A 24,676-nucleotide genomic window follows, 5' to 3' on the forward strand; every position below is an offset into this window, starting at 1 on the left:
ATGTAAGCAGGACATGTTGCTGGAAGGGAGTTGCCAGGATGGTCACAAATTGATGCGGTGCAAGACCCTCGAAAACCAGAGAAGGGCACAGGTCCAGCTGATACAACAGACAAGTCAGAGAAACGTACGCTTCGCGGAGAAGGAACGTCCATAGGGTCCTTGAATGGGATGCGCGGATAGCTAGGACCGTTAGTCGCGCGGTGTTCTACGGACGGGTCGTTGGTGTTCTCCCTGTCAATAGCACTGTATGCCTCTCCTTGCGACAAAGACGCTGGATGTGCTAGCGAGCCCTGGCAGTATGTATCGGACCTTTTAGGCGAGTGTCTATGCGACCTTTCGGCGAGTTCGGAAACTTTTGGTTCATGGCGAGTCACTTCCCCTTCATGTCGGTTAACAGAGGCCATATGAGGGCGATTTACCTGTGACGCCGATTGTGAAGGATGAAGAGACGACGTGTATGGATGTCGTGCAGCCAGCACGCTACAGCTCGTGCGCAGTTCACTTGTTGATCTACCACTAAGTCCTTTGTGAGCTTCTTCCAATTCCGGGTTGCATTGGGTTGGAAGCCAGTCGTGTCTTCGCGCGTCTAGTATAACAGATTGCTGAGGATCCCGAGGGCAGACAGATTTTGCGTCTGAGGGTAAGTCCACACTTTGTCGTTCAATGTCCCATGCGACAGAGCCAGCTCTCGAAGAATGTCTGCTTTCTTTACCTTTGTGATTCATGGCTTCATGATCCAACAGACCATCAGAGGATTTCGCGCAGTGTAGCAGAGCTGACTCGTGAAGGGAAAGCGAAGAAGAGGGTTCCTCTACCTGCGGACTGCCCGGGCGAACATCTTTGTGCTTTCCGGACAAGAAAGCGATCTCCGAGAAGAGGTGATGATGTCCACCTAAGAAAAACTCACTACAATCCACACTACATCGCCGTCAGAGAACCTTACCTGCAGTTTTGTTTGGAACATGGGCCCTATACGAGGCCTTCCCTTTGTTAAACACGCCAAGTGGTGGCGGCTTAAGCTATGCAAGGACTTCATGACAAATGGCCTTGTGAGGGAAGTGGCGAGCTCACTCACTGTAATTCGCTCATGGGTGCGTCCAACGTTCGTCGCGCTGAAACCATGCATGAGAGCAAAAGCGGCGCCATCAGTACCGGCAGCCCGTTTCTGCTTTTTCCTTGACGGAGCTTCTTTGGGTGTGTCAGAAGCAGAGTTGGCATTGTGCAGGTTTGGTTTCATGATAGCCCGCCTTTCGCGCTTTCGCTCACGTCTTTCAGCTAGACCTACCAGTATGTGAGTAGATGTAGCAAGGGGGTTCGTTATGAATTTGCGTACGTGCGCTTTTATCCGTCTCATCCTCAGAAGATGCCCGTCTACGGGAGCGCCTTGGTTTCCCATTCTTGCGCTCAGTGGATTTGGCCCGACTCGAAGAACTCGCTTGTGCATGCTCATGGAGTCTGCGTCTAGGTACATCCGCAGGATCCTGAAGTAAGGGTGAACGATGAATACGGTGGATGTTATTGGAGGCGCTGCGCGTTGCAGCTATGGTGCGCGGTTTGAGGATAGGAGTGTCGAAGCCAAACCCTCGCTGAGCGGCTGTGTCTTGGTTCGATATGTCCTGCCTTGGAGAGGTCTTCGGTGCACATAAAAATTCTTGCCTCGTACCCTCTGCAGCGTGTATGGGAAGGAAGCGCCTCTGGTCTTCAACAAAGGATCTCGTTCGTGTGTCCTTGTTCATAGCAAGCAGGAGAGCAACAGAGTACGAAATGGGGGTAGCATCTCAACGTGCCACGTGCCTTCCGCCGATCCGACACCCGATGTCAACATGGTGTAAATGGAGAAAACGGAGGTACTTGATCTGCATTTATGTAACAACTCGGGCTGTTAAGTCGGACGCGTTGTAGTCCCTTGCGACGCGTCTTGGTCTCAGCATTTTCTCTTGCGTTCCTTTCCATGTCGTGTAAGTGTGCAACAAACGCAAATTATCGCGTCTCCTAACTTCCATCGCGTCACTTATAGTGTCTAGTATTAGCTCTGCGTCGTCCAACTCGAGAACCAAGCGCAAACGCACAAACGAATATGCCCGTAACGACGCATTACCAGCTAGACGCAAGAGGTCGAGGAGAGCGCAACCTGGAATGAATTTTGACTTCGAAGGCAAACTCATACAACCGTCGGAGAAGTTTGACCTGTTCTGGCGTTTCACCACCGCTCGCCACGAAATTGATGTTAAACGTCGAGCAGGATTGCAGCCACCGTGAGTAGTCGTGTTTCCACGAGCATCGTACTCCTGTTGAGCCTCTTTCAGCTGGACAGATGACCCAGTACTGGAGACTGGCCGTTTTTGCAACGTCTACCGGATACTAGACAGGGCCAGTCAATATCTCGTCACAGATGTCATCGAAACTGGCTCTCAAGATTTCACCGAGCTCATCTTCCGCATTCTTCTGTTCACAACTTTTACGAAGATTGATACTTGGGAGGTGCTTCGGAAGAGCACCAATCTTACCTGGGCCGACTACGATCGATGCTTGTATGAGCGAACCCTTAAGGACTTGCACGACCGGAAGATCACGCTTTACACTGGGGCATATCAGAAACCGGCTCCAGATCTAGGTTTCAGCGAGGCCTACCTAAATCACCTAACGCTGCTTGAGAAGATGATGGAAACACTACCAGATTTTCTCAACACAGTCAGATACGCCGAGGATGTCTTTGATTGGCTCTGCTCGTTTGAAGGGATAGGCGACTTCACTGCCTATCAGTACTTCTTGAACCTGTCATATTCAGACGTCCTCAATTTCTCCGAAGACGACTTTGTGGTGCTTGGACCTGGGTCCCGCAATGGTCTGCAGGAATGCTTTGAAGACATTAGCCCTCGCGCATCCCTAGCAGCTCTACGATGGATGAAGGCGACCCAGAGGCATCACTTTAAGCGCTTGGGGCTAACCTTTGACGGCCTGGGTCCCAGCCGCCTGCCAATGCAGCTATGCGATATCGAGCATACATTATGCGAGTTCTATAAGTACCTCCGTTCATGCAATGGTGGAGTCCAGCGCAGTGGCAGGAACTTTCGCTCTGACATGGCGCCTCTCTTGAAGCCAGTCCGACTCCCGAAGGCATGGGATCATGCAGATCGTCAAATAATACGCATCAGGCCACCGGTTGAGAAATACGAGGTCGAGGAAGTAGTGGACCACAAGTGGGTGGGTAAGAGTCGTATGTTTCAGGTCTATTGGGTGGGTTACAGTGTCGATGAAGCCACATGGGAGCCGGAACAAATGTTGCGGAGAGATGCGAAACTAGCTCTTGAAAAGTATCTTCAGGGAATCCAGGAATGGTAAGGTTTCTGCACAGTGCATACGAACACGACCGCTGACGGAATGACTCGTTCAAGGAGCATGCCAAGTACACGACCAAAGAAAGCTCGAAGGAGGTGACATAAACAATACAGTACTAGCAATTCCCTGGAAATCAAGTCGTGTATACAAAGAATATATTTCTGCAGGGGTTTATTAGGGCCTGAGCATGCACTCAGTTTCATTGCGTGACTTACTGGTGGTCCGTCAAGTCAGCGAATGCATGCTTCTCCCGCTCCCGTTGTATGTCCTCCTCCGACCAGCTTTGCCTGGCTGCCTCTTCGGCTAGTCTAATTTGACGCTTCTTGTTTAGCCTTACATTGATATAACGTAGTGTGTAAGATATGAAAAGCTGGGATGAGAGTAAAACAAGAACTGCAATTTTGCCAGGGATATACGCGGGAGCGTCTTTAGGGAGAAAAATCTCAGTGCCGACAATGTTGCCTATACTGAAGGTGACCATGGTCAGGGCGTTTATTGTTACCTGCAGTGGAAGTCAGACGCCGATTGGGAAGGAAGTAGATGAACTGTATGCCTTCTTCGTATGACCGCTGGTGTTGCTCGCATTGTATGCATAGATCGTCGAAAGGCAGCTTCCATATGTACCCATCAAGTAGGTTGCTATATGTCATGACATGAGACATCAATGAAGTTCTTTTCTTCAAGGAAAAAAGGAACAAACCGAAGAGCAGTGCACCCTTTTGGCCAGTGCCATTCAGTGCGACAAGCAGAGCTAAAATATCGTTGAGCATGGGTCTTCTTGAGGGTAAGTGATAGCCTTCGGGACCCCCACCTGCTCCTACAATCGTTGGAATTAATGCAATGACAATTGGGACCATGCGTTCATTCTAAAAAGCCCCACCGCGTTAATAGTGGCTGGACAAGACATCGTCCTTACGCGCCTTCTTGTCAGAGTACCAACCGCAAAATATTACCATCACACTCATGACTGCTCCCGATGGCGTGCCGAGAATCAATGTTTGCTTAGTTCTAACGCGGAGTTAAAAACGAGCATTCATCTGCAATGACAATGCTCAACGACATACGTATAACCAAAGCTTTTGATTACAATGTTTCCAACTACATCGTTGAGTCAATATTGGCAAGGTCCTCGGAACGTTATTGAGGGCTCACAATTGCTGAGAGCACCATTAGGGATGCTTGCTACGAATCGTGCGATTAATGAGTACGCAGATGAAGGTAGTCTAGGCCCGCATGTGAGAGTGTACGCACTGACTAGCGTAGTTAGAACAATCAACCACGTTCGTATGTCTTTGACAGCTTCAATAATTTGCTCCTTCTTGAACCTCTTGTTCTCGGTGCCTCCTTGATCGTTCCGGACACGTTCCAGCGAAGCAACGCGCTCTTCTCGAGTCAGCATGCGCGCGTGAACAGGGGAGTCGGGGAGCCAGATTAACACTACACAACCGACGATGATAGAAATACCACCCAATACAAGATACACGATCTTGTAAGGCGGTATAACCTTTCCATCGTAGAACGAGACGCCCTATAGAGCGGACTGTAAGCGATTGATATAAGATAACACGGTGCTTGCTTACAAAGGCCACAAATCCGCCAAAGATTTGTGTCAGGCCATTCTTTATCCCTCTTTAGTTTCCGTGGTGGCGAAGCACTCTGATCAAGGGCTCACCATCACGTAAAACCATGAAATGCGACTGGCCTGTGAAGATGTTGATATTAGTTCACGGCTCGTCATCTCGATATGATGCTTGACCTACCTGTTCATCTTTCTTGTAGAACATAGATATGATCAAGATCAAAGAGGGCGCTACGCAAGCTTCGCACATCCCTGCAGTTGACATGAGGTGACTGTCCAATACCATCCTAGATTACCTCACCAAGCAAGAATCTGAGAGCGAAGAATGGACCGAAACTGTTCGTCGCGGCATGAAGCATGAGGAGTGCCCCCCATGCAATCGTATTCGCCCCTGGAGAGATTTCGTCAGGATCGCCGAGGGACGTGTAAACATGGCCCTACCCAAGTACTTTGCCAGTCGCAATTTCTGCGAAATGTACATTGTCGGAAATTCCCATAACAGATACCCTGAATAGTTGACGAAGCTATCATCGAATGTAGATTTATTGCTTAGGACTCGTGCCCTACCCAAGTAAAAAGCCATCGAAACGAGGTTATAATCCTAAGAAAATTCAGCTTCTTAGCGTGCTGCATAGACAGACTCCACACCTGCCCTGCAATTGGGAAGCCCATGATGCTACACAATGTGAGGATTTGCCATAGCTGACGAGCTCTAACAACATACCTTGCATAATTGAGAGATGTCTTGTCCCTGTGACGATTCCACATCAGCTCTCAGTGCTAGTGGAACAGCTTGCTATTGTGACTCACAAGAACTGGCAAAAGTACACTGCCGCACATATGGGAGGAATGTATCTGTCCTGGTAACCGTCACAATTCAAACCCGTGCATCCTTTCGCTCGAATCCCTTACCAGTTTCTTTCTGAGCCGAATGTTGTATTCTTTGCTGAAGTGTTCCGACGCCTGCGTGCCCACGAGTTGCAACGCCTCATCGACGTCTGCGGACTCGAAGGAGTCAATCCCGACAAGTGTGTCATCAAACACTTCAGGTTGTGAAGCCTTCTCTACATTCGCGGATGAGTTCCTGGATCCAATGCGTTTAGAAGCCATCTTGACGAAAGATTCGGAAACACAGGGAATCGCCAACTCACTGCCCCTTTATCTATGAGGTGGCTCAGACTCACTGGTGCATCGGCCCGTTACAGATATAGCAATGTGTTAAAATGTTATCACGAGAGGTGAGCAGGCACATTGTAAGGCGAGATAAAGTGACGTTTTGTTCACGGCCCTGTTTATAAGCACCGTGCGGATGTTCCATCAGAGCCGTTGGGTGGTGAACAGTTTAAGAACGCCACCTCACTGAAGAGGACACGATCGCGTGGGCATAAAGCTGGAAACCGATGAATTATAGCACAAAGTGAATATACAAACGCCCATGATCGTGTACAATTATAGTTTTTGGATGACGAGAGCTGAGGCAGCACCGCCCTGTCGAAGGAACGTCAGTCGTTTCGCCTCGAAAAGGAGTACGATTTGATAGACTTACCCCATTGCAAATACCTGCAGCGCCATATTCGCCAGTCTTCAAACCGTGGACAAGGGAAACGATGATACGAGCCCCAGAGTTGCCAATGGCATGTCCCAAAGCAACGGCACCGCTAGACGCGACATTAGTACAAGGTCGTCATATGGTCAGATAGGTAACGAACCCATTAACGTTAACCTTGGCGGGGTCGATCTGCAGAACTTGTTCTGCAATGCGTACGACAACGGAGAACGCTTCATTAATTTCAAATCGCGCGATATCGTTGACGGTGAGGTGAGCCCTCTCCAGTGCCTTCGGTAGAGCGACGGTGGGGGCTGCGGGGAAGTCGATAGGCTCAACACCAGCATCGGCATAAGCTGAGCGAAAGTCAACATCATGACAACCAGGGTTGATGTCCGTACTCACAAACAACCTTGGCGAGTGGCTTCACGCCAAGCTCCTTAGCCTTAGCTGCCGACATAAGGATGAGGGCAGAGGCACCATCGTTGATGTTGGATGAGTTGGCAGCAGTGATGCTACCACCCTGCCTGAACGCAGATTTCAAACTAGGAACCTTGTCGAAGATGACCTTCTTGTACTCCTCGTCTTCTTTCACGACGGTATCGCCCTTCTTTCCTTTGACAGTCACAGGGGCAATCTCGGCGTTGAAAGCACCCTCCTTCCAGGCACGGTCGGCACGTTTATACGACTCGATAGCATGCGCATCCATAGACTCGCGAGAGATGCCGTACTTCTCAGCAGCAAATTCACCACAGTTGCCCATGGCGAAGTTGTTATAAACATCCCAAAGACCATCGGTCTCAAGGGAGTCTTTGGTCTCGAACTTGCCGAAGAGGGGAGCCGTCCGGGGCAAAAGGAAACTGAAACAGAATTGATGAATTTGGAAATAGTCGAACAAGAGACTGATCACGTACGGAGCATTACTCATGCTCTCCATTCCTCCTGCGACGACGACGCTCTTGTAACCAGATTCGATGCTCTGTGCCGCAAGCATGATAGTTTTCATCCCACTGGCGCAGACCTTGTTGATGGTGGTGGCATCCGATGAAGTCTTCATACCTGCACCAAGGGCGACCTGACGAGCGGGAGACTGTCCGACACCGGCCTGAACAACATTGCCGAAGTAGATTTCCTCAACAATGGCGGGATCAACCTTGGATTGCTCGAATGCGTGTTTAAGTGCGACGACACCAAGCTGGGGAGCGGAGAAACTCTTGAGAGCGCCGTTCAAGGAGCCGACGGGGGTGCGAGAGGCGGCAACGATGACAGCTTCGTGAGTGGACTGTTAAAAGCATAAAAATCAGCAATTCATTAGCAAGAATTTTGAAAGCGACTGGCCATAGCGCGAGAGAAGGGACGAGAGGAAAGGCGGGCGAATGCTCGTGTTGAAAGCATTGTACACTCGGCTTTTATTCCTCGTTATTGATCGGGACACTCCGAGACACGATATCGATTAACAAAGTATGGTGCTATTCTGAAAAGGGAACGTGATCGTACGATGAGGGTCAGCGTCTGGTGCCACGACGAATCCCAATGTACAAGCCTTGAGTTGACCAGTCACACCAACAACACTCAGTGGGAAGAGAGGTAGCGTTAATCGTCGCGCCCGCCGTTTATAAGCAAGCCGAAGCAAGATCCGGTACGACTAAGTGTGCAGCTCGATCATGTGAAAATCGCCGACCCTAACTTCTCAAACTGACGACATGCCCCAATACCACGAACCATGCCTCCATCCACCGCACCCGCTCCTCACTCTCCGATTCGCTTCCGACACCACTTGCCCGCCAGAGCTCATCCGTGGCGGCCTCCGATTCGCAGGGGTGCACGTACCAGCAGGGCAAACCGGTCGTCGGATGTTCTCCTTGGGATAGTAGAGGGAATGAAGAACCTGGGTAAGTGATCGCAAAGCCATTTCTTTCTGTTCCCTCCAATGCAGATGTCGGTAATATAGATGTCTCAATAATGTCGTCCAAAGTCAGAGGCGATCCTTCTAAGCAAAGTTGAGCTAATGTTCATGCTTCGCAAGGTAGGCGCAACGCACTAGTATCCTGTATAGAGAAGTAGAACACAGGAACTTGGTATGTCGGCGAGTGTACGATATACTGGGAACACGAAAAGCTCGAAGTTGCCACAGCAAGCACGGCATCGTCGCTTTCCTCATCGGAATTATCAAATTCATTGTCTAGCACCGATGGTAAGGGCGTGGAAGACAATGTTAGTGCTCGGGTGAGGATGGTAACTTGTCGCTGCATGTAGCCAAAGCCATGGTGGGTCTGACACCCAAGGTGAATGAGTTAAGTATGGGTTGAGAGCAAAGGGCGCACAGGGTGCTCAGTCCAAGTCCATCCAGTGAGACCTCTGAAGCGAAGCTGTTCAGTTTGTTCTGAATCGTGATTTTTCGCGATAAGACGTTTGCATGTTTGATCGAAATGTTGGCGAGAGAAAGGCATAATTGAAGATAACTCGTGAGAAAGTATCTTGCAGTAGGGAGTTTAAGGTTCAAGCCACCGCGGCTCGGCACGCCAACAGACGACGAAGGCTCCTACAGCTCACAATCCGCCAGTCCGTCCAAGTGCCGGCTGAATCCCTTGCGCGTCCCCTTGAACGCCTTTGCGCATAATCCAAAATGGCCGTAGGCAAAGTATGTGGCCGTTATACTCTCTCTTCTTTTATCAGTCCTCAACAGCGAAACGATCTTATAGAACAAGCGTCTCTCCAAGGGCAAGAAGGGTATCAAGAAAAAGGTCGTCGACCCCTTCTCGCGGAAGGGTGAGCAAACACCATACAATTCTAAGAACAGCTTCTGATAGATTGCAGAGTGGTACGACGTCAAGGCGCCTTCCACTTTTGAGGTTCGCAACGTTGGCAAGACCTTGGTCAACCGGTCACAGGGCCTCAGTGCGTGTCCAATATCAGAAAATGCACGTTATCAATCTAAAGCGGTTTTTTTTATGTAGAAAACGCCAACGACTCGCTCAAGGGACGCATTATTGAAGTTTCGCTTGCTGATCTGAATAAGGACGAGGAGCAATCTTTCCGGAAGATCAAGCTGCGTGTCGATGAAGTTCAAGGCAAGAACTGCCTCACAAACTTCCACGGCATGGACTTCACTTCGGACAAGCTTCGCTCTCTTGTCCGCAAGTGGCAATCTCTCATTGAGGCACATGTCGACGTCAAGACGACCGACGGTTACCTCATCCGTCTCTTCGCGATTGCCTTCACCAAGCGTCGGCCAAACCAGGTCCGCAAGACTACTTACGCTCAGTCCTCTCAGATTCGCGAGATCCGGAAGAAGATGTTCGAGATCATGACGCGGGAGGCCTCAAGCTGTGATCTGAAGGAGCTTGTGCAGAAGTTCGTTCCCGAAGCCATCGGCCGGGAGATTGAGAAAAACACCCGCAACATTTATCCTTTACAAAACGTCTACATTCGGAAGGCTAAGATCTTGAAGGCGCCGAAGTTCGACGTCTCAAAACTTCTTGAACTCCATGGCGAGTCGACGGACGTCAGTGGTTTTCTTGCACTTCATGAGTCGCCTGTGCTAATCTACGTATTTTAGGAGACTGGCACGCGTGTGGTAAAGGACTTCAAGGAGCCTGAGATCCTCGAATCCGTCTGATGCAGTGCATTGACATGTACCTTTGTTACTACTATGATTTCCTTACGACTATGCCACAAGGGTATTGCCAATCTATGATCCAGCGCACGCACCGACTGGCATGCAAAACTCATTTGCGTTAGAATGATGACTGAGCATTTTGCCTGCGACTTGTTCAAGATCAAAGTATATTTGCAAGAAGTCAGTTTGCCGTCTTTTTGATTTGTGGAGGCCCGCCCAAACTCTTGCCACTGTAAATACAGTTTCGTCGGACGCAAAACCATGTACCAGACTCGTTTAATTGATGTGTTGTTTGGTCAGTAATGTATGGTGCTGCTCCGCTGCACCTTTGGTATTGTGCATCGGCTGCCCCGATCGATGAGGTCAAGTTGCCAGTTTTATTGTGGTTTTTGGTCCGACTTTCCGGTTTTTTCTTTCTTTTTCATATGGATCGGAGTCGTGTCGCTTCCGAGCAAAGAGGTAAGGGAGTGATGATAATGCCCGTCAAATGAACAATCCCCGTTTCTCACCTTTCCTTTTTTTCTTCGTAAGCTATGGGGGACGTGCAGTATCTACGCAGCTTGCTGGTCACTCACCCCGACTTTCCCAAGAAGGTGAGAAGCCCCGCATTTTATGTTGTAAGAGTAAAATTGAATACTTGACTATTCAAGGGAGTCAATTTTTTGGACATCTTCCCAATCCTCCGCGATCCCGTCGCCTTTGAAACACTCATCACGCATTTTGTTCACCACATCACCTCCTATACGCTCACAAACTCAGCGTACAAGAAGATTGATGTTGTTGTTGGTCTCGATGCCAGAGGATTCCTCATTGGCCCCATTATTGCCATGAGACTAGGAGCAGCGTTTGTGCCCGTCCGCAAAAAAGGAAAGCTGCCCGGCGAGTGCGTTTCCGCAACATACGAGAAGGAATACGGCACCGTGCGTTCACATAACTTGGCTCGGAGTGATAACTGACTTCTCGGATCCAGGATGTGTTCGAAATGCAGGCTGGCGCCATTCGGCCAGGGCAGAATGTTGTTGTCGTCGACGATTTGATCGCTACGGGTGAGGTGACCGAGTAAATGAATGCAACTTACGTGTGATTCTGATTACAGAAAATCAATAGGTGGATCAGCACGAGCTGCAGGCGAGCTGGTCAAACAGCAAGGCGGCCAGACTCTTGAATACCTCTTTATCGTCGGCTTGGTCTTCCTTGAGCATCTTTGGAACCTCGACGCGCCTAGCTATTCAGTTGTCCAGGCTTCGGAGTAGAACCAATGTTAACAGGACAGGGGTGATGAAAATGTGCATGTGGAGTGCGATTAGAAGGGGCTTTCAGTTGTTTTGTAGATGCATAGACAGAACTTTCAGATGACTCCTCTACGTTGAATTTATAATTAAGTAAGTAGGCGGGTATTGAGTAATGGATGTCCATTGATGTACAGAACCCGGACTTCGTCCTCCTGCGTGAAATCTGAAGGCTGGCTCTCGGTTTGAGCAGTCCATCCCTCTGGATCGACACTAACCAAAACGTGTCCGGTGCCATGGGCGCTTGCAGTGTCCATAATTTCTAGTAGCGCTTCACCTGCACTCTGTGTCAAGAGGACGAGAGCAACGGCGTCGAGATCGCCCGCATCAGAAATTTCCTTGGGGGTCGCAGATGGGTTGATAGGTATGTCACTGTCACCGATGACGATCACGCCAGAGGCTCCGGCATCTCTAGCAAAGGTGAGCTTCTCAAGGAACGCGCAATCTCCTCGATAGACGAGGACAACGTCACCCTCTAGGTTTTGCGTATAAGGGCTGCATCCGAGAGTATTCTTGCGAAGGAATCGTATGCGTGAGTTGCCCGAACTGAAAGGAGGGGGCTTGCTATCGCCGTGCGGGAGAGCGGCAGGGTCAGCACCAAACAAGGCGGTAAAAGCCTTGGCTTCCATCTCCAGGGTCCGGGTCATAACTCCAGGACGAGCTTGCAACATGGGGTCTACCTCGTCTACGACAAAACGCAGTTTGACATCTCCTTGGCGAAGCATCTTGTCGCTATCGAAAGAGTGGAGGACCAAAGCGGGGTCGTCGACGTATACGAGTTGGCCGGTGCGCACCGCGTGAGGTCCAACTAGCTTATAGTCAGTCGGATTCCGCAAGTATTCAGTTTATGAGATTTACGTTTAGTGATGTCATAACCTTTGCCATCCAGACGGCTGACGATATGTGCACGAATACCGGTAACGTTATGAAGGAGGTATCCACCCTCAGCAAGGGAAAGCTTGCGTGAGCTTGGGCTAGGATCCTCAGGCACGAGGCCTCCATGAGCTGCCAAGATGAAGTCATACGACTAACCACGGCCCGTCAGGCATTATCCATGTGTAGCTCATTATCACATACTTACATAGAGCTCCATCTGAGGCGCAGCGCACCAGCCATGGGGAGATGAATAAAGTTCGTCCGATGGCTGGGTGCGAAGGCCTATAATATGTCGTACATAATCGACATCTTCACGCTGCCCTATGCCGAGGGTGAGGCCATCATCGTAGTTTTCGTGGGTAGAAGTATGGAAGGGATGGTACGCGGGACACTGGTGATTTTCAACGCGACGTAACCTTTTGCGGGCGGGAGACATGGGTTTCAGCGCTTTGCGTGGCAAAGTAAGAATATGTCCCTCGGTGGTGAACACGTAGTGGGAATCGTCGTCGTGAAGGCGATTGGCTTCGTCGAAAAGCAGGTAGAGATACTGCCCATCGACTGTTAGGCATAAATTTTTCGGCAACACGGAAAAGCTATATACCTTGAGTGTTTCCGAAAGAGCAAACGATTCCATCCGATCATCCCGAGCATTTAGTCGAAGATCCTTGATGGAGGCAAGGCCACAATCCACCTTGGTGCGGATGGTGATGTCTTTGAGGATACGCTCGCCTACATCAAGGTAGAAGGGATCTTTGGTGGCCTGTAGACGATTTCAGTGGTACATCCGAATCAACCGAGCTGCATGCTTACCCTGTAGAGATACCATGTCGACTCTACAAACTCTGGTCGTAAAGGGTACTGGAATGATGTCGCCTGAGTATATACAGCGTCCCAAACTTCGGGAAGCCCCGAGTGTTTTCTCCAAAGATTCCAGTCTATGCTACTTCAGCTCGATTGTCTCTGGGAGACCTCAAAGACATACAATACATATGGGCTTTAATAGCATTTTGTACATCACCACCCAGCACTTGAAGGCCAGGCCAAAATGCCGATAACGAATCAACAGAACTGAACGCAGCCTCTCCTGTGTGGATATTTACGCTTCGATGCTAGAGAGAATGAGAACATAGTAAAATCAGGGTAGCCATGGCTTACCCAGTAGCCGTCGGGCGACCGAGTATATCTCATCACAGCTGCGTATGCCTCATGCCATACGTCCAGGAATTCAACCTCACCTACATAATATCATCAAGAGAAGAGTTCCCGTAAGCGCGGTGCAATACGCACCAGTCAGAACATACCATTTCAGAGCATACTCGTAAAAAGAGTCGATCCCCGCTCCTATTCCAGTAATCTCTGGAGCGGTCCACATCTAATAACTCATGAGGGAGTTTGATATGACTGTATTCGCTTAGAAACTTACACCTGAAAGAATGTTGATGGTATTCCCAACAAGACCAATATCGGAACGACGGTTCCACAATGCAAAGAAAGCCTTGTACGCTACTTTTTCAAAGCGATCATCTCCAGTGAGCCGACTCAAAGTGCCAAACTCTAGAATGAGTGAGCCCGCTCCAGCAGTACCTGTCCAGCCGTGAGTACAATGCATGCTCAAATAAAAGTAACATCATACATGTATCTAGCGATTCGCCCCTAAAGACTCCATGACGGAGATTCAACTAGACGCAATTAGGTGAAAGATCACGCAAACAAGGGATTTGCTCACTCTAGCGAATGGAAGACCAGTTGGGGTAGCGAATGCAGGGAGAAGTCGTTTGCCAAGATCATGAGCCATATCCAAGAGCTGCCCACGGTACCAAGGGAGAAAAAAGGGTTGGTCAGGTTGACTAGCAAAGATATGCCCTGACAAAAGTCCTCCCAGAACGCGGATTGTAGTCTCGAAAACTTGAGGTTTGGTGTTAACATCGAAGGAAACCCAATCTATGACGTTTCGCACAGCACTCTGAAAGCCTGATGGGTCGTCCAGTACGACAAGAGTATCCAAGACATCTACAAGTGTAACCGAGAAGTTGCCCGCAACGTCATTGTAAGCAATGTTGGTACTTGTGAATGTCAACATAACCGCGTTTGAATGACGGAGTCGACAATGAACTCACGGATTCTCCCAGTCTGGCCCTCTGCCTGTGCACGAAAGCGGGGATAGCTTCGAAACACGTTAAGTACTGGTTGGGGACGGACTGGTTCGAAGCCATACCTCGTCCAAAGGGAATGCTGCAAATGACGAATTAACGAACCGCTTGCGATGTTAGCGGAGAGCAACCACACCGTGGTTCATGTAATTGTTATATCCGTGGTACCAGAGACTGCGCGTTGCCTCCCTATTGTAATTGTTAGCGAACTGAACCTCAGGATGATTGCTGGTACTTACCTGAATGAATTCTTTCGTGCCGAGGTCCATGATTCTGCACGGGCGAGAGGTCTACATTGCGATATCCAAGCCGTCTCTGTGGAGGCGTAGAGGGCAGCGAGGAAGGACACCGGCAAACATTGCTGCCACTTCATAACCAACCGTTCCTTCTAAACCGACGTGGCCGACAGAAAGTCAACAATTTGGCATAGCTTCGAAGTAAGAAACCCTACCGTGGGGCTTATTTGACACTCAGTCCGAGGTTTGTCCGATTTCATGTCCAAGATAACAAATCCATACTTCTCTTCTCCAAAGTTGACCACCAATTAGTACCACATATGAGCAGATTGATAGACGTCCCAAACAAGCTCGCGGAGTATATGATACAAGGATGGGTGCGCGTTCATGATATCTTGCAACACATATAGTACTGTCTCTGAGGCATTCTTTCAGGTTCTAACAGATATAATATGTCAAAATGCCGATTGCAATGTCCCTCTAATGCGACCTCCGCCGGGCAGCAGCTCGTCCGCGCTCTTCTGTGCTCATTGTGATGTCACCGGCTCATCCTGTAAGCAAACCTATTCCATGCAACTTCTTGTAGCTGAAGAGGCGTAGCTACACAGCATGAGTCCTCTGTTTCTGTTCCTTCTCAATCAGCATCCACTGTTTCCTCACGCTCGATGGAATCACGCCCATCCACACCTCCAACAGAGATCTCGAGTTCGCTCAGCTCTCCTACCTTTGCACCACCGATTGAAACAGAAGATGTAATTCGTCGCCGTCAACAATCAGACCTCGCTTCCTCAGAGATCGGCAAACGCCTGCTCAAAGGGTGGGCTATGTTAGGAGAAGAGTGTCCCGGTGCCAGATGTTTTGGCATACCTCTGGTTCGGCCCCCGAAAGCTGGTGGGGGGAAGGATCCTCGCATGGTATGAGTTGCATCTATTGGAGTCTCCATTGCTCACTCATGACCAGGAATGCGTTATTTGCGGAACGGTATACATGTGTGAACCTGGGTCACAACGGTTGACCATCGTAGCCACTGATGCAGAGTCGTCCTCTGTCCAAACGACCGTCCCAACCTCATCAAGAAATGGCACTGCACCCTCGACATTGCCTTGGGGCGAGGCCGTCAGTGATGCCAGATCTGATCGCCTAAAGGTAAACCACTCGAATGCCTCTGCTCCATCCTACTTATCGTTCTATCAGTCTCTGGGAACGACAATTCTGTCGGCGCCCATCCCGCCGACTATCAAGCATCAGGTAAGAGCACATCCGTAGCTCCCGTTAGAGTTGCATCTGATCTCATACCCAAAAGGAGACGTCCCAGTTGGTTCGTCTGACCACCCCTCAATCACCTGTTGAGGGCACTGTCGCTAACATCCTCACAGATTTCATCTCAGCCACGAGCTGTACATGCCTCAACACTACACGCATCAACTCAAGCTCTAGAATTATCGCTTCAGACGCTTACAGATAAGCTGAGTGTTTTATGCGCCTCACCTGCCATAGGGGACCCATCGTCCATTGGCACGGTAGCTGAAGCCATTAGCAAGGTGGCACAAGCACTCGATCATGTATCACGACTGGGTCGCGATGATCGGTGATGCGATGTGAATATTGTGAATGCTGGAGTGGCGATTTCTTAGGCCGTTAGAGTTATCACAATTAATCTGGTTGTTAACAAGCCATGTTGAGTGAGCATGTCGTCTTAGCGTGGCACTTTGACACCATGAATTATATCTTGTTCGATATGTGCCTCGCCTTCAAAGTCCCTATCGAGCTACAGATACAGCATACATTGTTCAATTAGAACAGCTTATGAGCAGGCGGCTCTATGTGGAGGCGTATATCGCCCTCACACTATAGCTATGATCGGACTTTGTGCATTTTATCAGGACCGAGACTCAATCGTGGGTGTGTGACGGCAGGCGTGCCTATCATTTACACACATCTCCCTCATGGTGACCGCATGCATCGCGACATTAAAATGCTTCCCTTGCGTGTATTGCGGGATATATCTTCCCTGTAAACTCGACACCCTTCAACATGTTCAAAATGTTTCGCGCACCCTTTCGCAGTCGTCGTGAACATCGTCAACCACAAGAGATCCAAGGGTATTCTGACGATTACGAAGTAGAGCCAGAGAGATATGGCCCCGCACCCCCTAATCTCGAGCGGCATGACCAGGTCAAAAGAGTGAGCGTAATCCTCATCTGTTACTAATGGACTTTCTCAGCAGCTAACTCTTCTTGTAGAGAAGAGAACCGGTAGGATAGTGATTGCCATATTTCAATGAAGTACTAATCGCATAATATTAGATGTTTACGCCTATTCCTTCCCGAGCCCCAACCGAGCAAACAAATTACGACGATGCATACGTTAGGGTAGACAATCCGAACGCAATTATGGCAGGTGCCATGAACATACAGCGACCAATGATGTCAAACCCTATCCCTTCCGTTGAGCGGGAGGATGGTAGTCCCATGCCAGGCTCTTTTGAAGCCATGCAAGAAGATGACGAGCGCTGGAGAGCACCTCGTCGATACAGGGCGCCCTTAATCCACCGACACGGATCGAGGCAACCGCCCATGCACGGACCGGACGATCTGGAGCCGCCTTCCCCGCAAGGTTATATTCCTCCAGAAATGGAGGAATCCTGGCCATCGAGGTCACCTCACCGTACGAGGAGAGAACACTCCTCTGGACGAGTGCCCCGTGTCCCAACGCATGTGCCTGTGACTGGTTCGCAGGACATGTCCATGCACGAAGAGAGACATATCCCGGAGAATGCGGTGATGATCGCTGCTAGTAGTAAGGCTGACTCCGAGGCAGGCGACATGGAGGAAGCAGAGAGCAGAGAGATGGGTTCGCCTTTGGCCGCTCCAGTGCCTACCGCAATGACTGGTCCCATAATGGACTCTATGGACGCTGCTGAGGCTGCACACCTTGAAGGGACCCAGCCCACAGTATTAATGCCGGTAAGATCCAGCGCGTTTGTGAAGGGCTCTGCCTGACCGCCTGCGCAGGATGTCCCGCCTGTGCTGGAAGGATTAATGCCAGACGGCATTTCAAGCAGAGCACCAAAGACAGCAAGACTAGGTTCGCCTACTATGAATGAGGTTTGTAGTCATTCGTGCTACAGCCAACTTTGCGCTAAAATGAGTAGGAACGGGACATGCCTTCGGAGCATTATAGGCAACCTCGCCGGCGAGATATCCCTCACGACGACAAGTATCATTATCATGACCAGGGTCATATCAAGAGAGAGATCCCAGGGCGTCCCTCGAGTCCGCCAATCTATTATATAATACCAGGTGGTATGAAGGTGATATTCCAAGACGAGCATGGAAATGAGATAACGAGGTATGTACGATCTGGCAAGAGATGGAGCTTACGGTTTGACAAGTCTTCTTAGAGTTGGAAATTTCGACGGAGGGCCGCCAGTCCAGCCGGCACCATTTATCGTGCAAGACGTCCGGGGCCGAGAGATTTACAGGCAGGCTTCGTCACTTGCAGGAAGCACAAGAGCAAGTGAGGCGCTAAATATTGGCGACAGATATGACCAAGACTCCAGAAGTCGGTATCACCACAGCGAGCCTCATATCCTACGTGTAGATCCACACCAGCCAAGCCATCACCGAAGAGGGTGTGTAATGGCATCAGCTTTCAGCTTCAGCGGTCTGACGTACCCCCCAATCAGATATGACGCCGAATATAATTCCTCGAAATATCACCACCAGGACGACTACCGAAGACGTCGCCACCGACATGACGATCGCTACGACGACGACGATAGATGGAATGATTACGGGCGAACAGGCTCGTACAGTTCGCGAGCACCACAACACATGCATCCAGGTGATGATTTTCGGCGACAACCATCGTAAGCAGTTTTAGTCAGAAGCGAGACTTGCGTTGACGAATATCCAAGGGGCAGTCACAACTGTAAATATCGGACCAAGACCTTCCATGCAGGACCCCGTACACCAAGCCGCGCGTCACGGATACCACAGCCGCAAGTCGGCCAAGAAAGGCAATTATGGCACTGCAGACGCTCCCACGATTCAACTCCGACTAGGTTGCGAGTCGCCTGCAACTCGAGTGAGTGAAGCATCAGATTTACTCTATTTACTGTCAGACGTAAACATGCGTATATCGTAGAGTTCTGTCACAGTATAGTTGTAATATTTAATCCATAGAAGTCTGTAGCCCATCATCCGAGGCAATTAAATGAGCCACTGGCGCTGGGAGTGAGTACTATTACTGCCACTTGCGAGTTGACAAGCGAGTTGAAGCAAGTTGTAAAATGTGAAAGCGAGGGCATTGGGACTCCGTAGTATATCTTCCCATGCTTGTTTTTCTAGTCGAACACTTGCACACAAAGGCTTGCCACAGAAGCCGCACACATGACTAATTGACACCTGCACAGATGTGTAAGAAATAAGGCAAGTGAAAGGAAGCTAGAAGTTATCACACTTTTTCACGGAGGCCATCCTCTGTCACTCCTTGCATTGCTTTCAATGTATGACCGCTATGCAGCCATGATTCATCTGAGCGAAACAAATTTCCACAGAGAAAGCAGTTTGAATCCTTGGTAATGGTATCAGCCTCCATTTTGGCCGTTGAAACTGTCAAGGTAAAAGCGGGCGATCCTTGGGACAGGTGATAATAAAAATTAAGCAAGGAAATCAAAGAAGGTTGCAGGAGTAAGACATACCCTCTGTCGGCGCGCTCAACGCGACGTAGATCGCGCGCGGGCTTTGCATCTATTTGTAGCGCTCGGCCAACAGGGGCTTCTACCCCGTATTAACCAAAACCACCCCCCTCGAGCTCAAAGATACAATCTCTTCGTATAAAGTTAGTAGGGAGGGCACCGAGCATGTCCTCGATTCGAAATCATGCTATTAGATTGTATTCTACTTGCGTATGCCGAAGGTAACGAGTTCGGACATAACTTCGCCATAAGGCTGTGTACTTCTGCTCCTTGACACGACCCCAGACACCAGTAGGGGATGGATCCCCCCCCAGTCAAGGTCCGGAATTACAGTTCTGACTGCCCCTTGCGAATATCCAAGATCCCGTTCAGATAATACAGCATCTGATAGATCTCGCATGACTTACCGCTCCTCTAGCCGGCGACCAGATTGAATGACTGCTATCCCCGGGCCGACATATCAATCACTGTAACGCATCCATGACCCGTTGTACCTTTGTTATTATTGTTATTTTCTTCGTTTCCCTTTGCCGGCACGGGAATTACTGCCAGTTGCCTTGGCTATTTCGTCTCTGCTCAATTTGAGCACCCCACCTTGGAATCTACCCACTCCCATGCCCAAGCCCCTTGCTCGTTTTCTAGTATGTGCTTGTGATGACTCTGACTCAAATTGTCGTTTGAGATATGGATGATAAGTCCCAAGGTCTTTGGCCTAATATTCGTGAGTCGGAATAAGCCAAGAGGATAGTTTCAATCGGTACCTCCTCTACTTTGTTGTGATCTCGTTCTGCCATTTTTCGCTGAAGCCCTGCGCGGACCTTTTGAGACGCCTGGTTATGCTCTTCTTGTCGCGTTGACGACTCCCCTTTTCCTAGCTTCGACTTGCCAGAAACCTCTTTAACACGGCCCGCTAACGCCTTTTCTCTCTGGGAGTGAGTCAAACTTAGCTCTGGGTTTGAAAAAGGAGACAGCAGTTTCGTATGTATCAACTGATGTAGCAAGGCGTCGTTTTTTAAGTTGGATCTGCGTTATTACCGTGAGTGACTGATCATGGGAAGAGGGTAAATCACCCGTACACTGAGTCTAAGTCTTGATCCAACGCATCCTTCTTTCGAGTTTGCGAATCAGTCATGTTCGATGTAACTTTTGACGCTTTGGAAGACTTTAAAATCGTATGAAGCATCAGTGACGATATCGTAACAGGCAGCGACTTACCATGAATGCGTTCTGAAGGGCAACGCTTTGATTTTTTGATATAAAGATGTTCGTTCCGTCTGAGGCAGGGGTACTATTGCGTTTTTGTTCATCGAAGACTGCACACATGTTATTTACTAGTAAAATGGTTTGATTGTATGGACATTCATACCGATCACTTTGCCAATATCCTTCGAAGAAACAGCTGCCACTGATTCCTCTGCCTCTCTTGCACTAAAGCCCTGCCATTCGTCTTCGGAGTCTTCATTTCCTGCGTCCGTTTGCGAAGAAGGGCCACGATCTCTCGGTTTCGAAGATGTTTGAGGGAGCTTGAAGGATGCTAAGAAATTTTGGCCATATGCTTGAAGGGTGTCCAGGAGTTCAGCATGATCAGACTCGGACATGGTGGTCGTCAAAGTCTCCGTCGGACCTCGGACGTTTTAGCATCTCGGGTCCTTCGCGTTTCGGCGGTAATATGATTCCGTCATACCTGTTCAAAGTACTTGCAGGTACTCTCTATGGCGAGGAACCGCAAATCCGCCAAGGGTCCTACACAGTCCTCTTCCTCTTCCTCTATCCATGAAATCCCAGAAGATGAGCAGTGGCGTCTAGTGCAAGAGTCAGGTATCTTGAAGCAGGTTCCGAAACCTTCACAACCCTTTTCCCAGCCACCTCAGCCAGATGAATCCGAACCTCTGGCCGAAGAAATATTCAGAGCGGTCACGCTCACAATCCCATTCGCCTTCTTCTTGCTACTCATGGATATGTGTGTATCCTGATTTTCCTCTCTCCTCATGCAAATCGTTGAAGCCCCGGAAGTTTGGTTCATCAACAATATTCAAACCGCCCTCCTTTCGGAGAATACATACAAAGATTAGTGACTAATGTGCCAAGTATGTCATTTTATGTGCACTAGGCTTTATGCTGATGACTCTCCAGTATTGTTTGTCTTCATATTCTATAGTAAGTGGGAGAACAACTCGTTGAAAGCTCGCTGACTGAGCCGTCCATTGCTCACTGTGTATCAGCAAACCGACACAAGAATGACATACGTGTACAAGCAGCCATGTTTCTCACCTCCCTTTTGGTGGGGCCCAGAATGGTATGGCTCGTAAACAGAGGTTCTTGGTTAGTTGTGATGAGACAAGTAAGTTAAACCCCCTTTATGGAGCAGATGCTAAGACTCATGGTCTCCAGTGCCCTTCGTTCGCTACTGTTTGGTTATACACCGTCGTGCAGCTGCACGTAAGTTGGGCCGTGGCGAGTCTAGCACTTATCGGCGGGTGGTGTTGGTGGGCAGGGATGAAACTAGTGGTTTGATCCAGAGAGACTGGATCACAATGGATTGTGTTACCAGCACACAAGTGCATGTGTACATGGGCTCGGGCATATCTCATACCATATATTACATGAGTCTTCCCTATGGGCAGTAGAGAGGACTACTAGGGAAAGAACAAGCTCTGAGAGCCCGACGCGTATATGAGTTTTGCTGTATGCTCGATGATACGCCCTGACCTGGATTTGAGCTAGTATCCGGAGGGCACCTTGTACGAGCAATTACGAACTTAAAGATCACCAACAGCCAATACAACGCAGGCTTAAAAGTCCTCAGGGTTGCAAGCTTCAAGTTAACTGGAAGTAATAAAAACATTAGCGATGTCAGACCCCCTCTCCTTCATCCAGCTCCCCGGCCAAAAGCTCCACTTTACTCTGTCAATGAATCAGAGTTGTAAGGCAAACACCGAAAAAAGGGACATGGCAGTGCGAACCCGAAGGGTAGCATTTCTTCCTTGGAGCACTGCTCTCAGCACCCTAAGTTGCCACTTTAGACGTTTGCTCAGGGACTGGCGGATAGCGCTTGAGTGAGTATCTAGTCGATCAGCGAATGCTTTGAAGACACGGTCGTCGCGGGCAAAATAGTAAGACTTTAGTGAGTGAGATGATCAGCGGGGGATATCTTCTCGATGGGCACAGACCTACCGGTATTGGATCGCTCTCAATGAACTCCATGGCCATAGACCATGAAGCTAACATGAGGAGATCTGCCGTGGCATTTGCTATGCTGGGTGGGTGATCAGCGACGGCTGACATGAGTGGCGTACTAAGCCCTACTAGTCCTCAGTCGCCGCTATAGCATCAGCTTTGCTCAGCTCTCGTGTGGCAAACTTTCTGACGGCGGAACCCGCTGTAGCGACAGGTTTGCCTTCCGTTCCGGCTCGCAGTGATAGGCTCACGGACGAAACTTGTGATGCCACCCACTTGTCCCCCTCACTCATGACGAGGGCCTGCAGGAAAGAGGCCACGAGATCGCTCTGCGACCTATGAAGGCCGTAGTCAATGGCGAGCTTGAGATTGGTTCCTGGCTGAGCTCAGTAAGAGCCTCGTCATTGACGAGAATATCTCACGGAGTGCCTTGAGAATGACCTTGGTACGGGGTAGGCGGACTTCGTTGTCTTCCAGATGATTAACCCAGCGAGAGAAGGCTCCAAGCAAGACAATGGTCACATCGCGATGCGACGTACCAATCCGCATGGCATGCAATAGCGGTGTCGCATCGCCGGTCTTGCGAAGTAACAGCTGCGCCGCTACCATCATGGGTCATAATTATTTGAAGAAAGAGGAATTCATACCGGGAAAGCTCTATCTCTTATTTCCATGAGAAACATGATGTCCTTACGCTCGATCGCCCGGAAAACTTCGAATGGCTAAGAGGCTTGCTAAGCCAAGCTCATCCACCGTCACAAAAGTCAACTTACCTGGGGTTCTTTCCAGCCCGATTGATTACCCCGCACAAATGAAGTGCCTCGATTGAGAGCAAGAGTTGGACTCGGAGGTGCGGAAGAGGTGCTGTCGTGTCGTTCAGTTGGCGAAGCAGGTGCTTCAGCTTCTTCAATATTCACAGGGCTGGTCGGAGTTGGGCTGCGCCTTAGTTGCCTGAGTATGGCCTTGGGTGCTTCTTGCTCGGCTTCGCGCTGCAAAAAGCCTTTGCGCAGGTTGGCGTGGACCGCTGTACGGCATCACTGAAAAGACAGACCAGTAGTAGGCAGTCTGGATGGAAGGCACAGATCGGAGGTCACCCGTTGCCTAGGACTCGGCAACGTTTCTGCAGAGTCTGATTCGGCATCATGGTCGACTGAGCGAAGGAGGAGCGAGTTATTGAACATCACATCTGAGAAGGAATTGGCACAGAGACCAGCGCCTACATGTATGTGACAATGCTATGCTGGACTGGCCTCATTTGATCAAATGACCACCGTGCGAAACACGCGCATATGTTGTCCATGTAAGTAACTTTCAACATCATCACTGTGAGCTCTAGCCCCACCCCTGCATTAAGCTATCAGACATCGCCATATAGCTTGAGATATAATCACGACCATCGATTACACCCCAGTTCATAATCCATCATCGATCTCGATCAGATACAAGGCAGCATACCTTGCACCGGGACATACATCACAGTGCGCTCAGCTGGATGAAATTGACGAGGGCGGTCCAACTTTGGCACTCGCTCACGAAACTTCACTGGCTCAGAACGCTATGCAGTATGCCACCGCAGATTCCAGCGCGAGTGCTGGAGTGTTAGGGAAAAGACGTATTACAAACACTGAAGTCGGTAAAACACCCAAAAGCCGTAAAACTGATGATCTAGACGAATGCCTTGTTCAAGGCATTGAAAATAGAGTTGAAAGCGTAGATGAGGTGCGGCTCTGCAGCTGTTCCCTGCTCTCTATTAACTACTTCTGTCAGCAGGCCGACGTGTTTCAGTATGCAAGGTGGCATAATAGTAATCATGGTTTCACTCCAGTTTGTCTCTTATAAAGGTCTGATACTGTTCTTTTACCAGCTATCTTTAAGCTTGGGTCATATGAAGGTATGTGCTGATCAATACATTCACCAACTTCGCCCCATGAACGATTGCATGTAAAGCCGCCAAAGAAGCGCTGGTATGCTTCCTGTCAGCGGCTTGCACGGGTACACATCGGGCGGGGTCAAGTTCTAAACAACTCATAGTGGTCGCCACTCGGTAGGTCCCCGACCATTTAATTTGGATGGATCATGCTTACACTATCAAGTGATGATTCGGAAGCTCGCATATTGTATTCTGAACTTCAAATGGTTTATTGCCTACCTGTCTCCATTTCC

The 24,676-nt window shown here is 49.5% G+C and overlaps 11 protein-coding genes across 11 annotated transcripts; 5 read left to right on the forward strand and 6 right to left on the reverse strand.

Annotated features, from left to right (window-relative positions):
* The first annotated feature begins 2,017 nt into the window (after positions 1 to 2,017).
* CONPUDRAFT_164992 (uncharacterized protein) lies at positions 2,018 to 3,611 on the forward strand. The gene is made up of 3 exons (XM_007769873.1): positions 2,018 to 2,255; positions 2,307 to 3,338; positions 3,396 to 3,611. The coding sequence occupies exons 1-3, from the start codon at positions 2,137 to 2,139 to the stop codon at positions 3,436 to 3,438; spliced, it is 1,194 nt and encodes a 397-aa protein (XP_007768063.1). The 5' UTR covers positions 2,018 to 2,136; the 3' UTR covers positions 3,439 to 3,611.
* Positions 3,551 to 6,028, reverse strand: CONPUDRAFT_54118 (MFS general substrate transporter; the record flags this gene model as incomplete). The annotated part of the gene is given in 17 exon segments (XM_007769173.1): positions 3,551 to 3,841; positions 3,860 to 3,978; positions 4,040 to 4,090; positions 4,151 to 4,205; positions 4,245 to 4,347; positions 4,404 to 4,437; positions 4,492 to 4,517; positions 4,587 to 4,867; positions 4,920 to 4,958; positions 5,012 to 5,041; positions 5,100 to 5,149; positions 5,220 to 5,309; positions 5,360 to 5,425; positions 5,486 to 5,519; positions 5,567 to 5,669; positions 5,729 to 5,778; positions 5,831 to 6,028. 17 exon segments carry the CDS (start codon positions 6,026 to 6,028, stop codon positions 3,551 to 3,553), a joined length of 1,620 nt encoding a protein of 539 aa, XP_007767363.1.
* A 339-nt stretch (positions 6,029 to 6,367) lies between these two features.
* Positions 6,368 to 7,859, reverse strand: CONPUDRAFT_89801 (peroxisomal 3-ketoacyl-CoA-thiolase; the record flags this gene model as incomplete). Its single annotated transcript, XM_007769874.1, has 6 exons — positions 6,368 to 6,406; positions 6,465 to 6,576; positions 6,628 to 6,820; positions 6,870 to 7,324; positions 7,379 to 7,746; positions 7,803 to 7,859. 6 exons carry the CDS (start codon positions 7,857 to 7,859, stop codon positions 6,368 to 6,370), a joined length of 1,224 nt encoding a protein of 407 aa, XP_007768064.1.
* Positions 7,860 to 8,155: 296 nt separating this feature from the next.
* Positions 8,156 to 8,569, reverse strand: CONPUDRAFT_40087 (uncharacterized protein; the record flags this gene model as incomplete). Its single annotated transcript, XM_007769115.1, has 2 exons — positions 8,156 to 8,454; positions 8,506 to 8,569. Coding segments are annotated over 2 exons (363 nt in total), but the record flags the coding sequence as incomplete, so codon positions are not given.
* Positions 8,570 to 9,001: 432 nt separating this feature from the next.
* CONPUDRAFT_81873 (ribosomal protein S3Ae) lies at positions 9,002 to 10,203 on the forward strand. The gene is made up of 5 exons (XM_007769551.1): positions 9,002 to 9,105; positions 9,167 to 9,233; positions 9,282 to 9,362; positions 9,422 to 9,969; positions 10,024 to 10,203. The coding sequence occupies exons 1-5, from the start codon at positions 9,091 to 9,093 to the stop codon at positions 10,081 to 10,083; spliced, it is 771 nt and encodes a 256-aa protein (XP_007767741.1). The 5' UTR covers positions 9,002 to 9,090; the 3' UTR covers positions 10,084 to 10,203.
* Positions 10,204 to 10,616: 413 nt separating this feature from the next.
* On the forward strand, positions 10,617 to 11,336 carry CONPUDRAFT_89803 (adenine phosphoribosyltransferase; the record flags this gene model as incomplete). Its single annotated transcript, XM_007769875.1, has 4 exons — positions 10,617 to 10,676; positions 10,734 to 11,003; positions 11,054 to 11,129; positions 11,191 to 11,336. 4 exons carry the CDS (start codon positions 10,617 to 10,619, stop codon positions 11,334 to 11,336), a joined length of 552 nt encoding a protein of 183 aa, XP_007768065.1.
* A 125-nt stretch (positions 11,337 to 11,461) lies between these two features.
* CONPUDRAFT_72628 (glycoside hydrolase family 47 protein) lies at positions 11,462 to 14,771 on the reverse strand (the record flags this gene model as incomplete). Its single annotated transcript, XM_007769320.1, has 14 exons — positions 11,462 to 12,180; positions 12,231 to 12,399; positions 12,454 to 12,795; positions 12,850 to 13,008; positions 13,059 to 13,183; positions 13,231 to 13,357; positions 13,404 to 13,483; positions 13,536 to 13,620; positions 13,672 to 13,832; positions 13,882 to 13,927; positions 13,975 to 14,311; positions 14,366 to 14,390; positions 14,535 to 14,587; positions 14,638 to 14,771. 14 exons carry the CDS (start codon positions 14,769 to 14,771, stop codon positions 11,462 to 11,464), a joined length of 2,562 nt encoding a protein of 853 aa, XP_007767510.1.
* Positions 14,772 to 14,938: 167 nt separating this feature from the next.
* CONPUDRAFT_123254 (uncharacterized protein) lies at positions 14,939 to 16,384 on the forward strand. The gene is made up of 7 exons (XM_007769876.1): positions 14,939 to 15,011; positions 15,070 to 15,187; positions 15,235 to 15,548; positions 15,595 to 15,780; positions 15,829 to 15,882; positions 15,938 to 15,952; positions 16,011 to 16,384. The coding sequence occupies exons 1-7, from the start codon at positions 14,955 to 14,957 to the stop codon at positions 16,224 to 16,226; spliced, it is 960 nt and encodes a 319-aa protein (XP_007768066.1). The 5' UTR covers positions 14,939 to 14,954; the 3' UTR covers positions 16,227 to 16,384.
* A 676-nt stretch (positions 16,385 to 17,060) lies between these two features.
* On the forward strand, positions 17,061 to 18,519 carry CONPUDRAFT_153269 (uncharacterized protein; the record flags this gene model as incomplete). The annotated part of the gene is made up of 4 exons (XM_007769877.1): positions 17,061 to 17,600; positions 17,649 to 17,741; positions 18,238 to 18,268; positions 18,323 to 18,519. 4 exons carry the CDS (start codon positions 17,061 to 17,063, stop codon positions 18,517 to 18,519), a joined length of 861 nt encoding a protein of 286 aa, XP_007768067.1.
* Positions 18,520 to 19,844: 1,325 nt separating this feature from the next.
* On the reverse strand, positions 19,845 to 20,358 carry CONPUDRAFT_54453 (uncharacterized protein; the record flags this gene model as incomplete). The annotated part of the gene is made up of 2 exons (XM_007769199.1): positions 19,845 to 20,048; positions 20,098 to 20,358. Coding segments are annotated over 2 exons (465 nt in total), but the record flags the coding sequence as incomplete, so codon positions are not given.
* A 696-nt stretch (positions 20,359 to 21,054) lies between these two features.
* Positions 21,055 to 23,715, reverse strand: CONPUDRAFT_123259 (uncharacterized protein). Its single transcript, XM_007769878.1, has 13 exons — positions 23,565 to 23,715; positions 23,287 to 23,513; positions 23,161 to 23,235; positions 22,936 to 23,107; positions 22,643 to 22,889; positions 22,511 to 22,592; positions 22,300 to 22,455; positions 22,046 to 22,240; positions 21,728 to 21,990; positions 21,559 to 21,677; positions 21,470 to 21,493; positions 21,350 to 21,423; positions 21,055 to 21,296 (listed from the first exon to the last, which is right to left on the reverse strand). The coding sequence occupies exons 1-8, from the start codon at positions 23,692 to 23,694 to the stop codon at positions 22,190 to 22,192; spliced, it is 1,140 nt and encodes a 379-aa protein (XP_007768068.1). The 5' UTR covers positions 23,695 to 23,715; the 3' UTR covers positions 21,055 to 21,296; positions 21,350 to 21,423; positions 21,470 to 21,493; positions 21,559 to 21,677; positions 21,728 to 21,990; positions 22,046 to 22,189.
* Between the last annotated feature and the right edge of the window lie 961 nt (positions 23,716 to 24,676).

The sequence above is a fragment of the Coniophora puteana genome, assembly GCF_000271625.1.
Source record: "Coniophora puteana RWD-64-598 SS2 unplaced genomic scaffold CONPUscaffold_5, whole genome shotgun sequence".
In the NCBI taxonomy this organism is placed as follows: Eukaryota; Fungi; Basidiomycota; class Agaricomycetes; order Boletales; family Coniophoraceae; genus Coniophora; species Coniophora puteana.

Bases quoted from the DNA above. Each gene is read 5' to 3' on its own strand.
- CONPUDRAFT_164992 (XM_007769873.1), top strand. From the start codon at position 2,137: ATGAATTTTGACTTCGAAGGCAAACTCATACAACCGTCGGAGAAGTTT. The intron at 2,256-2,306 runs GTGAGTAGTCGT...AGCCTCTTTCAG, and splicing joins CGAGCAGGATTGCAGCCACC to CTGGACAGATGACCCAGTAC. The intron at 3,339-3,395 runs GTAAGGTTTCTG...GACTCGTTCAAG, and splicing joins CTTCAGGGAATCCAGGAATG to GAGCATGCCAAGTACACGAC.
- CONPUDRAFT_81873 (XM_007769551.1), top strand. The intron at 9,363-9,421 runs GTGCGTGTCCAA...TTTTTTATGTAG, and splicing joins CAACCGGTCACAGGGCCTCA to AAAACGCCAACGACTCGCTC. The intron at 9,970-10,023 runs GTCAGTGGTTTT...TACGTATTTTAG, and splicing joins TCCATGGCGAGTCGACGGAC to GAGACTGGCACGCGTGTGGT.
- CONPUDRAFT_123254 (XM_007769876.1), top strand. From the start codon at position 14,955: ATGAGCAGATTGATAGACGTCCCAAACAAGCTCGCGGAGTATATGATA. The intron at 15,012-15,069 runs GTGCGCGTTCAT...GCATTCTTTCAG, and splicing joins AGTATATGATACAAGGATGG to GTTCTAACAGATATAATATG. The intron at 15,188-15,234 runs GTAAGCAAACCT...GAAGAGGCGTAG, and splicing joins TGATGTCACCGGCTCATCCT to CTACACAGCATGAGTCCTCT.
- CONPUDRAFT_123259 (XM_007769878.1), bottom strand. From the start codon at position 23,694: ATGTTCAATAACTCGCTCCTCCTTCGCTCAGTCGACCATGATGCCGAA. The intron at 23,514-23,564 runs GTCTGTCTTTTC...ACCTGCGCAAAG, and splicing joins ATCCAGACTGCCTACTACTG to GCTTTTTGCAGCGCGAAGCC. The intron at 22,241-22,299 runs GTTCGCACTGCC...ATTCATTGACAG, and splicing joins GAAGAAATGCTACCCTTCGG to AGTAAAGTGGAGCTTTTGGC.